General features: G+C 36.2%; 1 protein-coding gene across 3 annotated transcripts in view; it reads right to left on the minus strand.

Moving 5' to 3' along the window:
• Positions 1 to 439: 439 nt before the first annotated feature.
• Positions 440 to 12,882, minus strand: part of RSPO2 (R-spondin 2) — a 110,952-nt gene continuing 98,509 nt past the window's right edge. For all 3 annotated transcript variants that reach the window (XM_035318964.1, XM_035318963.1, XM_035318966.1), the window contains exon 5: positions 440 to 3,096. In XM_035318964.1, the coding sequence (XP_035174855.1) occupies positions 2,987 to 3,096 (110 nt within the window). In that variant the 3' untranslated portion in view covers positions 440 to 2,986. The remainder of the gene's footprint in view (positions 3,097 to 12,882) is intronic.

The raw sequence follows: 12,882 nt of genomic DNA on the forward strand, positions 1-12,882 counted from the left end.
GGGGACTGGGACCAGATGGTCTATCAAGATCCTTGCCAAATTCAAGAGAAGTATGATCTTATGACATCTCAAACATTGTGAGTGCTTTTATAGAATCTACTGTGCAAAAGCAAGATAAAAAGGTCAAAGAAGAAACCACATGAGGGCACTTGTTACTTAGAGATGAGTTTCCTGTGTCTATACTCTCAAGGAAAATCCGTATATGAAGATGACTAGGAAAAAAGAAATCAATGTGTTTCTAATGTATATTGCCTGTATCCTTTTCAAGCATGTTGTAAATATCAACAAAACCATATCTGTTTGGAAAACCTCCATATTTTCCACTTCAGTGTGAGAAAATCTGCACCCACACACCTTCTCCAGTTTTTCTGTTTGCATGCTATTCTGAAGGAAGGCACTCCTTGAATTAAAAAGGACCAAAAATATTTTAGTCAGAAGCTTGTGACAACATTTTATTGTATTTTGTAGCATTCTTTCCATGACATGGAAATACTAATACAGTATATGTAACCACTACTAGAAGGATGGTACGAAGGTATTCACTGCACTTACAGCCAAATTTGATAACCAGTAAGCAAAAAGGCAGCTACAATTCTTATTGTCCTTTTCTATTATTGTTATTATTATTATTTTTATTTTAAGGTGAGCATTTAAAGTCCAAAATAGCAGCCCAGGATCAGAACAATCTTACTGTCCTTAACATTATTATGTTCTAGGTAAATATGAGCATATTCTAAATGAAAGGTGAAAACCTCATGGTTAAGTGGAAGTCCACAAGCAGTTTCATGGAATGTTTGTACGTATCTAAATTCTGCACATTTTTAGCAACGTGTCCTAGGTAAGTATGAATATATTTGTGCTTATAGGTGCTTTATTTCCCTAGTTTATTCATAAAGCATACAACCCATAAAACTAAAAATAAGATCTGTGGGATTTTTTGAAAGTATATCTCAAAGAGAGATTTGTAGGGCTCTGTGGTCTCTTTTACTTTTTTCTTTGTTGGAGAACACTGGGACTCCACGTGTGCAGTAACGCAAGTACAATTTAAGCCAGGTCAGACAGAAGCTTTATGGACTTGATCACAGTGAGAGAGCATTCAGACAGCACCTTCCCCTCTACTCCCTCTTTTCTGGCAAGCGGTTGCAGCGGACCCACTTACCTACTGTTTCAAACCAACAAAAGAGGTGAAGAGAATCATTCTGACATTAACTGAGCCAGATGTCAATCCTTGGGAGGGATGGGCTCCAGACAGTCATTTCTCTTTATGTTAATAAGGCCAAATACCCATGCCTGGGAGAGATGGACTCCCTCAATAGCTTGCTAACTGCCACAGCTGAGCAATGGCTCTTTGTGGAGCCTATACGAGCAGCGCATCCAATACATTCAGTATTATCCTAGCTCAGAAGTGAGTACAGGAGTGGGGGATGGAAACAACAGATTCCTAGATTTTTGTTTAAAGGAATGGTCCTTTTGTTAGGATAAACATGTTAGACAGACCTGTCACAACTTAAATATAAATAGTTTTAATACCACACCTTGGTTTGTGTAGATAGTGATGCAAGGTTTAGTCCGAGAACTAGAATAAATACTCTGACAACACAAGTGACAGCAATTTTAGTGTGGGCTTTTCCAAGCAGATATTCAAATATCTCCTCAAATACAAGCCCAATAATGCAAGACTACCAAATTAGACATCCTGAGCCATTTTAACTTTCTACAGACATCCCCCTGCCCCCCCTTCCCCAACCCAGATGCAGATTAAATTTGCTATACCTACAAGTAACTGGCAGTTCTGGGATATTGACTGGTGCTTGATATACTTTTGAATGACTGATCTTACAGTGTTTTTCTTTTGATTCTCTGTACTCAGGTGTTCAATTGCTGTATCTGACTGGATCAGGACTAAGAAATAAATCATTTCATCATATTTGAAAAACTACATATATAATCTTAGATACCAAAAACTTCTGAAAAAAAATTCTTTCCCAATACTCAAAACATCTATCATCATTATGCCTCATCTTTAAAAAGTTACTCTTCTTTTTCTTAGACAAAATACACTGGGGATGAGATAGGAGTACAAAATAGACTTTTTTTTTACTAGTCTGGTAAGTCTACTTCAGAGCTGACACTCCACTGTCCGCTGTGAGGGTCAGTACAAGGTAGTTTAGCCATTTGAATGTGCTTTACAAATGAGAAAAAAAAAAAAAATCCAGTTTGGAACTACTGAGAAACATGAAAAGATACTTAAAACATAGTAAAAATTAAACATTTACTGGGTTATTTTAAAGTATATTACTAGAACCAACAGGACATAACTTTAAACCTGTATAAAGTATTATACATAAAAATGCATAGATGTACAGTAAATATGTTCATTTATATGTAGACAGCATAATATGTACACGTAGGGTCTGTTGCATATCCATAACTCTAAGCAGTAATTCCTGTGCTATATTGTTTTAAAGCAGTTTTATTATACAACTGTTTCAATGTAGCAGGTGATGAGAACAATGCACATTAACACTAAGTAGGTAAGTCATACCCATTTAATCTTGAAATGTACAAATATAGGGAAAAAAGGACATAAATGCAATAGTACCTACACCTCCAAGACTTCCTTTTTTTATTTAAATATGCACAAGTCCGCCTAATGGTGATACGTAGGTTTCTTTCCTGCTTCCATTCAGAGTCAACATGTTGACCAAGCACTCAGTACAATATCTTTGACACACTTCAGCACCACTTCCACTGATTCAACTCAGTGCGCTCCTGACCTTGAAGTCTTCAGGTCAAAAATAAGACAAAAAAATAAAATAAAAAATATATAAATAAAACAAACAAGCTTGTGGGCTTCTTTTCACAAGTTATTTGCCACCAATACTGTTAAAGCAGCTGAATTGTAGTGCATCCATGGGCAGGAGCATATAGCAGCTTTTGTGCACTTCGCAAAAATATATTAAAAAAAAAAAAAAAAATCAAGTCTTTACTGGCTTGTTTTATCTGTAGCTAAAAAGATGCTGTGCTGCTTCTGAGCCCTCTCCATCAAATTCTTTTTCTTCTTTTTTTTCTCCTTTGTTTTTGTTGCCCTTCTTCCTAAAATAAATAAACAAATAAATAAATAAATAAATAGAAAAAAATATCGATGAGCCAATTAAGTAAAGAATGCAAGGCAATATTAGAATGTAGACAAAGAACTCAGTGGCACAGAAATTACTGATGGAGACTGCAGATGTAATGCTCGGTTAATAAGCTTTGATCATCAGTGAAAACAGAACTTTTCAATACAGTACAAGAGGAAGCAGGATCCCCAACTGTCAGCACTTGTCCACATGCACAGTTTTGCTGGTATGAGTAATAATGTTTATGTGCGTCTTGGTTTAATGGGATAATTCATGCAAGCAATGTTATGCAAGTGCCTAGGGCCCAGAGCCAAATAAGTACGTAGACTCTAACTCACTAAAAGCTGGATACATGCCTTATACCCTTGCGTAAATTTGCTTGAGTGAGTAATCCTATTTAAGTCAAGTCCAATATATCCCTGATTTACATGAGAAATTAGGCATTGCAGCCCAAGTATTTGGCTGGAGGTAGTCCTACATGCTTTGGCAGAAGGAATGCCGCCTATGTAAAGAACTGCTATTACTGATGATTAGCACACACTGCCTAATTCTCACAGTACATTATTGTGCTGAAACACAAAATTCATTATGCACTTTCTGTTACTGTAAGTTCACTGAAAAATAACCAAAATCATGAAATCAGGATCAATACAGGAAAAAAATCTGAGATTCTCAGGGATTCTCAGAGTTCCTGAAAGGAGAAAGATTTTTTTGCTGTTCACCTCTAATAATAAATCAATGCCTTTTGACTAATTTAGCAAAGATCCCATGAAAATAAATAAATAAATAAATAAATAAACAGAACAATCTTAATTCAGCATTGTGTTAACTCTTTTATGTATACTTAAATTCTATAAACCTTAGTAGGATTTAAGGAGATGACTGAATTTTGTCTTGAGTGAGAGTGGTCTGTGTTTTCTTGGCAGTATGACACACTGAAATATGTGATCAATGGAGAAAAAATGACATTAATCTCTAGAGGTGTCAACTCTAAACTTTCAAGAAAAGTAAATTAATGTAAGAAAACAAAAAAGAAATTTCATATAGCTGATAACACAAAAATGTGAAGATTTTTTTTTTAAGTACAATGACAGCACATTATTAATTGGGATAAATGTTTGCTAGTATGACTTTGACTTACTTCCACATTCTTTTTTAACTAAAAGAATAAAGGCCCAAATGAGTATGACTTTTTTTTCTCTATTTGATAATAGGGATGAATTAATCTGATTCTAAAATCATAAAAAAATATGATTCATTAAACACATAGGGATATATATTTAAGATTACATATTTGTAATCTGTTAATCTGCTGCCTATGCTACTATTCTTTATGAATTATTACAATACTGGCTTTTAAAACAGGACAGGACATTAAGGTAATGAGAACATGAGTTTAGCCCATATTAAAATCACAAGGGTCCTTGGAGTTTACTTCTGCTTCTCGTTAAAGTCTGGCATTAATACTACTATGGCATTTTGCCATTTTTAAATCTAGTTAATCCTACAAAGTAAAACTTCAGTCCAACCAATCATTAATCAAAGCCGCTTTTAAGTTAAAACTCTTTAGTAACACTGTATCTAATGACTAGGCACACCTAATGAGGTCAGAGAGAAGTAACACTTGACACAAAGGGGCATTACAACAAGATGGTTTTGATTACACAAATTTCCATATCACAATTTTGTTTTGTCATTCTATTAGTTGGTATATTGCAAGACATCAGAACTGGGATGAATATATAGTTGAACATTGCATTCTGTATTGCATTTTAAATATAATTTTTTTTTTTTTTCACCTGAGTCTTTGAAATATTATTAAGGAAGTAGCAGATGAGGGAAAAAAAACGAACTGAAACAAGTGACAATCCTGTTAGTCAGAAGACCACCAGAACTTTACCAGAGTTTTGCTGTACAGTTTGCACAGTGATCTCACATTGTGAAGTTTTGCACTGTACAGAACATGCAGTTAAAAGAAATATCATTTCCAGTCAGTGCAACATCTAATTTTATCTACAATGTCCTCCTGAAAACTAAAGTAAGAGTTTACTGCAAGTTTCAGGTAGTAACAGGTTCTATTATTTTTCCTCTGAAAACTCTGACAGGTAAAATGACTGCCATCTGTCTGCCTGCATGAAGGCAACTCACCTTTTACACATGTCCTGCAGTAGGAACCTGTGGAACGGCAGTACCATGGTGCCCTGCATGCCTCATAACTTGCTCTCATGTTATTGAGACTTTTGTTTGCTCACTAAATTTCAGGTGCTGTGTTGTACATAATAAGTTTTATTATTTTCAGGACAATACTAAACTACACAGACAATATCCAGATGACTGGCAATGCTAACACAGTCCCATATGGCAACTGTCACTTTAACCAGAAAACTGAATATGAACAGTTTTCCTTGGCTAAACATCAGTTCCCATATTGCTACCAGGATACAACAGAGATTAGAGATTAGCAGAAAAGTAGTGACTATAAAGACTAGAGAGTTCAAACAATATATGTTGCTGAGGTCCCCATGCATGATAACTTTTATTAAATTCAGACTTCAATTACAGTCCTGATTTTGTCAGCAAAAGCATAGTCAACCATAGTAACTTCTGAATGTCTTGCTACAGGCTTCTTTTGAAGAACACAATACAGAAAGCAGATCCCCAGAGAAGATCTGAGAGCCAAACTCTCCAGGTTCCCCAACAGCAGGGTCACAGGGTGAGGACGGCCATCAGAGGAGACCTTCCCTGGGTACCAGCAGCAAACATGACAGCAGCTCCCTCCACTCCAGGAGACATTTCAGGGTGGTGGACCTTGTCTACAGTGACACTTGGGTGCCCTCCTCCATGTCTTGCCATGCTCCCTGATCCTGAGAGCAAAAGCCCTGCCTCCAAGGACCTCTCTCCCTTGAGACTCTGCTGTTCTTAGGTTTGCTTGGGCTGTTATCATAGAAACACAGAATCATCTAGGTTAGAAAAGACCTCCAAGATCATCTAGTCCAACATTACGTAGCAAGTCCTGTCACTAATCCATGTCCACAGTAAGAGTCACATCTACATATTTCCTCCAGGGATGGAGAACACCACTTCCCTGGGCAGCCCATTCCATGTTGAAAAGGAGTGGATATTAGCAGTGGTTTATTTTAATCCAGAACTTGCCACTAGACACAGAAGGAAATCCTGGCTTGGGACAAGTTGTCTGAAGAGAAAGAGGGGGGGAACATAAGGACAGGTTTTACCTCCACTGTGTGGATTGCCATCCCTCAGAGGGAGCGGAGTGGATAAGAAAGCTGGACTAGCCTTGCTCTGCAAAAGCCTCCACTATGGGCCAGAAAAGCAAGCCACTCCTTTGAGTAAGAGTGATGAAGTTATTTGTAATAACTGCTGAAACCTATACAGCCCAGACTGTGTAAAAATAGGGTTGCTAGAAAGGGAAAAACCCTACAGTCCCCCTCCACATGTCCTGGGAGGCACTGGGGCCTCACATCAGGCTCTGCCACAGCCTGTTACTCAGCCCAGCATTTCCTCCCTGCCTGGCTCTAGCTCTCTTCCATCAATAGCAGGTTACAGCATTACTGTACAGGACACTGACTGACAATATCCGAGATAGTAATCCTGGTCCACATAGCCTATAAAACCCTCCTTATCAGAAACAGAGCCCTAGGGAGCAGATCGTTGAGCGCAGCACCTGGGATCTGCATCCAGCATCTCTTTAAGTGACATCACATCATCTCTAGCGATAACACGCCTGCCTGTCAGCTGGCAGATAGCCATGGGCTTTGTTTCCCCTTTCCAAGTTATAGGCCTCCACATCAGATCTGATTTTCAATCTTCATTTTATTACTGCAGACAACATATCCTTGGAAGACCTTGGTATGAACAGCAGTGGGAGCAAATACAAATAATTCAGTCAAAGGGCAGGATATCTGAGCATGAGCTGTTCAGGTTACTGTATTCCTGTTTCTATTTCAACTGGCTTTTCCCTTGCATGCTAACGAGCTAACTAACTTTTTCTTGATACGCATTTTTTATCACAAACTCCCTAAAAACAAAAAAAAAGAAAAAGGAAAAAAAAAAGAGTGCCTCAATTTTTATTATCTGAGTCAGCTCAGAACATAGTTTAGAGAAATATGCTTAATACTTTGTACAGTCATGTGTAAACACTGAAATATGCATATGGCCTAAGAAAGAGCAGAAATATAGTTAAATTTGGTGTTCAGTTATTTAGCAAATAAAATCCTTAAAAAGCTTATCTATCACTCTGTATCTCACAGTTCTGCACAGAAGCAAGACTGACAAAGACAATCAATCAAATCCTTTATTTCAACAATCAATCAAATCCTTTATTTCAATGTTATACAATTTGGTTTTGTTGTTTGCTTTGTAAATGATTGGTTTTTTGTTTGTTTGTTTTTGTTTGTTTGTTTACAATTTATATTATCACAATCATCTGGATCTTTACAGTGTTATTCATTAAACTTTTTTTTTTTGACTACTTGTTTATGGTATGTGTATGGTCAACCAATATGCTGTGCAGTGAAACGCTATTGCAACACAATAATGTAACACAATTTCTAATGGTATAATAATATACAGGCAAAGGTGTAATAACATCTAGGTAATATTGTAATTCCAACATCAATTCCTGGAAAAAAAAAAAAAAAAAAAAAAAGTATTTATGCTAATATACACAGCAATTGTCTATACACCATAGAGTAATAGCTGTGAGTAACTTTGTCAATATGTGAAATACATTTTTCCTTTTTATGTTGTTGCTTTTTTACCACTTCATTATCATTGCTCCTAAAGCAGATGCATGTTGCTATATTAGAGATTCGTGCTCAGTTCCCTGGCTTGTCTCCTACCCTGAGCTGAAAGGGATTTGGAACTACTTCATGTTCCTTCTGGATTGACCCTTCTGGTCAATTCAGGATACACGTTACTTGATTCAGAAGGAGCCTTCATCAACTTCTCTCAGCTGCAAAAGTGGCTTTCTCCATACAGAATTTAGGGGGCAGACTCTTAACAATCAGGGCACACCTGACTCTCCAGAATTAAAAGGAAGCAGATATATTTACCGACTCCCAGCCATACTGCTTGAGGCCCTTGGCTCAGACATCAGCATCAGTTCAGTGGCCAAATTGTCCTTCATTTACTGTGTAAATACTGTTGTACGTACAGATCTTCTAATGAAACATGTTTCAGCAGGCAGAGAAAATGAAATGTGTTTTCATCCACATGAGGGCAGTAAGGATTTCAATCTAAAACATTTAACAAAATAATAATAAAAAAAAAATCTGCATCTTTACTTCACAGTGTAATTCCCTCACAAATTTTCAGTCTTCTCATATAAAAATTATTTTATTTCAGAGAGATCAAAATGCCTAATACTCCACTCTTTATTTAAAACATTTTCCTCTTCCATTGATGACTACAGAATATTGGGACTTAAAAATGTCCTTTCTAGTATTTTCATATGCAGAATTTGCACTGCAGTGTAAAGGCACAGTGGTGTCCTAGGATAATATCATACCTCATTAAATGCATATTTTAATCTTTTCTTCCATTTCATTTGGCCTTTTAGGAGCCAAATGTTGCATACTTGTAAAACATTCTCCTACAGATGTAGTTCTAATTAAGATCCTGAGTGTGGCAGCATCTCCTCTGCGGGGTGAGCTGGAAAAGTTACAGCACTCAAGTCAACAACAACAACAACAACAACAACAAACAACAAACACACAAACAAAACAAACAAGCAAACAAAGGATTCAGTCCAGGAATTTTTCTCCAATAGAAAATCATTCCCTGGTACTTTGAGTTGGATGAAAGTTATCTGATACTGTAACTGCCACATACACAAATTGTTAAGACAACTTATACATTCAGTAAAAGAAAAAAAGAAAATACCCACTGCTACTAACTCAAGCTTAAAGTGTGTCTAAAGTATGATTTACAAACCAAATCTGACAAGTGGTCCACAGGAAGACAACACAATGAACTTTAGCATAGCAAACCTTACATCATGGGCATCACTACCCTTATCACATGTTAGAGTTAATGACAGCTTTCCTAATAAGAATTTACTCTAAGGTTATTTTTTAACATTACCAAATTTAGGCTTAAATTGTCTATGCTGAGTGTGTTCTATGGAAAGAAAATGACTAGGGAGAGGTCAGCCAAAATAAATAGCCATTTTGGGCAGGGAGTGAAAAAGATTGGGACTTGGATGGTGGCACTGGAGGAAAAAAAAAATAAAAAATTGGCAAATGGGTTGAGGAGATGGGACAGAAGGGGACAAGTGTCAGAAAACAGTGCCTGATTCTCCTGGTTGAATTTCTGTTGTTGTTTGAAGTCTTAACATAAACACATTTGCCTCAGAAGACACCAGAAAGGATGTTAGGATGTTATAATCACATAAAGTATATAATCTTCCCATGCCACCATTTCTAATCCCAAAATATCAGATTTTATAAACATGGGTTAATATTTGCAAAGCACTGAAATATGAGAACAATGAAAACCTTAGAAAAGTCATGAATGTTCTATGAAAGTCATTTAATGTTCTAAGGATTGAATAATGTTGAGCAAACTAGGCCTCAGAACAATTACTGAGTAAAAATAGAAGAAAAAAAAAATCTAATTATACTGTAACATAACTGATATGAAGAAGGAGGAAATGAAGGCATTTCTTCAGCTTTGAAGTACTTGATTTTGCAAACCTAATGGTTTTACTTTTTACTTTTTCATACAATACTAATAGTTAATGATGTAAATTATACATATTTGTGGCCTATTGAAATTAATAAAGCTTTTACAATAATAGACTATGAAAATGAGTTCCCTTATGTAAAAGGCATACTTAGATGATTTTTGCACATTCTTTTCTGTTTGATCTGAGCTTTCCTGATGAAAACCAGGGAAATTTCTGCCTTGAATAGACTTTGTAATTTCTACATAAATTGGTACAAAAGCTTGGTAATTCAGAGCTAACTTGTGTGATATCTTATTCAGGTCCTGACAGTCAGAATTCTGACATCTTATTTTCAACTTAATCATTTCACAATTTAGGGTAAATTATTATATCCTATCCTACACACAACACTGCATATAACTGGTGTTTTTATGTTGCCAGACAGAGATGAAAGATAATTTAAAAAATAAAAATAAACAAAAAAATAATTTATTGACTTATAAATAAATAAATAAATAAATAAATCTGTGTCCCAAATTTCTGTATCTCAGTCCCACTAGCTCTTTTTATTTCAACATATCCACTAAGAAGTGAAAGTTTTTATTATTTAGGGCAAGAATAAGTAAAGTGAGGTACCCTTTTCCTCCCAAAAGTACGTATCTACTTTTCATACGACCTGAATGAAAACTACTTAAGCAAAACTAAAATCTGATGTTCTTTTCTTCTAGACAATATTGAGTATCATCAGACATTGTCATCTAATTATGAGATAGATTCCTACACAAAGAATGGAATTTATATGTCACAATCTACTAAGAGTTCAGAGGAGTTTTCCTCAACTTCAGAGCAAAGTGACTAAGAGTAGTCTTACATCTGAAACACAGCTTTCTCCACAGTGCAGTTTTACAACATGCACAGTAGATGGCAGTGAGATATTAACTGAAAAATATTTTCCACTTCCATCAAAGAATATTCATTTTTCTTTGCAGAAGTATACCCATTTAGTCTGCCTAGAAAAATAAAACTGATAGAACATAAAAATTAGGACTTCACACATACACACACAGAAAAGAAAGCAAAAAGAAGCACACTGTGGGAAGAGGAAAACTAGCAAACTCGAGGTTAAATGGAAACTCACAGAAAACTTACAGAAGACCTAAGCTTAACTGAATACTATAGCTGTTCAAACGTTGGGTATCATACTCCTTTTAGCCACAGTTATATGAAAATATGTTGGTCTCCAATGCAGCCAAAATTCTAATCTGAAGTGGATTTAGCTCAGAATTCAAAAGTTGTGCACATTGGTGGCAAAGAGGTTACTCACCTTCTTTATCTCAGTCAGCAGCACCATGTCAGATCAGATGCTTTGTAAGCACAGCCAAGCAAAATGGAAGTCTGTTTTGTTGTTGTTGTTTTTTGTTTGTTTCTTCCTTTCACAATTCAATATAAAGCAAATTTCAAAATAATATATATAAAAAAAATCTATACCCAGTCAAGAATTTGCATACATATGTAAATATACTTTATATATAGGCAACAGTTAGAACTGAAAACTCTGTCTTTGAACTTCTATATGTTTGATTCAACTCTGATCTGACTTAAAACTCTTTTGTTGGTATTTCAATTACTTTTTTTTTCCCTTTTCTGCCCACTTTAATACTTTTTTATTTTTTTTTTATCTCTTCTTATAGTGAATATAAAATAATTTTCCAGATATAACATTTATATGTGGAACCTGCAAGATTTAATTTCATTAAATTGCATCAAGGAATGTTCTATCCGTTGTACTAAATGTTCCATCAAAGGTCTCTTACAGAGAGAGACTACACTGGAAAGCTGATTTTATTATTTACTTATTTATCTAGAGATTTTTGTTCTATGAAATACTGTTTAGTTCTGAAGGGTTTATCTTTTTATTTTCTTTTAAGGATTCTGACCTAGAACCGAATACAGGAATAATTTTGTTCCACAACTACAGCTCAGATAATAGGTTCAACTGTCTATTCTGCTTTTCTTTTAAGTAATGCAGATAATCTTTCCAAGACTCAGTAAGAAGAGAGGCTACCCTGCACACCTGACTACTGAATAAACTACTGTCAAGCAGGATGACCCCTGATGAATAGCAACTGAAAACCTATTGGTTTTTAATATATTATTTCTAATCATCTGATGTAAAATAATTACTTAGGTCTGCTCATCAAGAGTAGTGTATTAGATCATCTGCTAAACCTGAGTTGCTCACACATGCTCATTTGGTTTATACTTAAGAAGGGGCTGAAACAGAAGATATCAATGCTGCCTTCCTGACTTTGGTCAGGTTGGTCTCTATCCTTAGCTATATCAGTGTGCAATGTGTACACTTTCCCCTTCTCCTCAGACATTTTTCTGGTGCAGGAAGAGGAAATACTTTCACTTGTTTTCTTCACTAAATCTGCAACCAGAACTTCACTCCATCCCTTATAGTTTTCACTATCTGCACTGTGATCATGATGGGGTCACTGTCTCAGTTTTCTAGTTACAGAAAACCAGAAGACTTCTGTACGAGCTTATTTTTCCAGTACTTCCCCTGTGTTGGTGCAGTGTAACACACTCTCTGTACCTAATGATCTAAATTTAGCTTTCAGGATCTCCCTTTACCTGCACAGTGTGGCCACAGACTTCTCCACAGCATTCACTTTAAGTCTGTCAAGGGGTCCCATGGGATTTACTGCCTTTCTACCTGGGAGAGTAAGTTGCTGAAAGTTTCCCAAGGTTATTACATATCCAGTTACTGACCTTTCAAGGATTCAACGCTTCCCCCCCTCCCCCCCCCCCCCCCCCAGAAGAAAGAGGGGAAAGACTTCTCTGCAGCTATTTATCAAGGCAGACACAGATAATACTTCTGAAGCTGTAACTCTGTAATCATTTAATCTACCTTAAATTCAGGCAGCCACTGAAAAGGGGGAGTTACCCTTCTCCCTGCTTTCACCTCCCTCACAGCAGCTTGTTCCCCATCCTTCACACATGTAGGGGCCAGGTCATCATCAAACAGTATCAGAGAATATCCCCAAACACCGTACTCAACCATCTGCTGTG

The sequence above is a fragment of the Oxyura jamaicensis genome, chromosome 2 (genome assembly GCF_011077185.1).
Source record: "Oxyura jamaicensis isolate SHBP4307 breed ruddy duck chromosome 2, BPBGC_Ojam_1.0, whole genome shotgun sequence".
NCBI lineage: Eukaryota > Metazoa > Chordata > Aves > Anseriformes > Anatidae > Oxyura > Oxyura jamaicensis.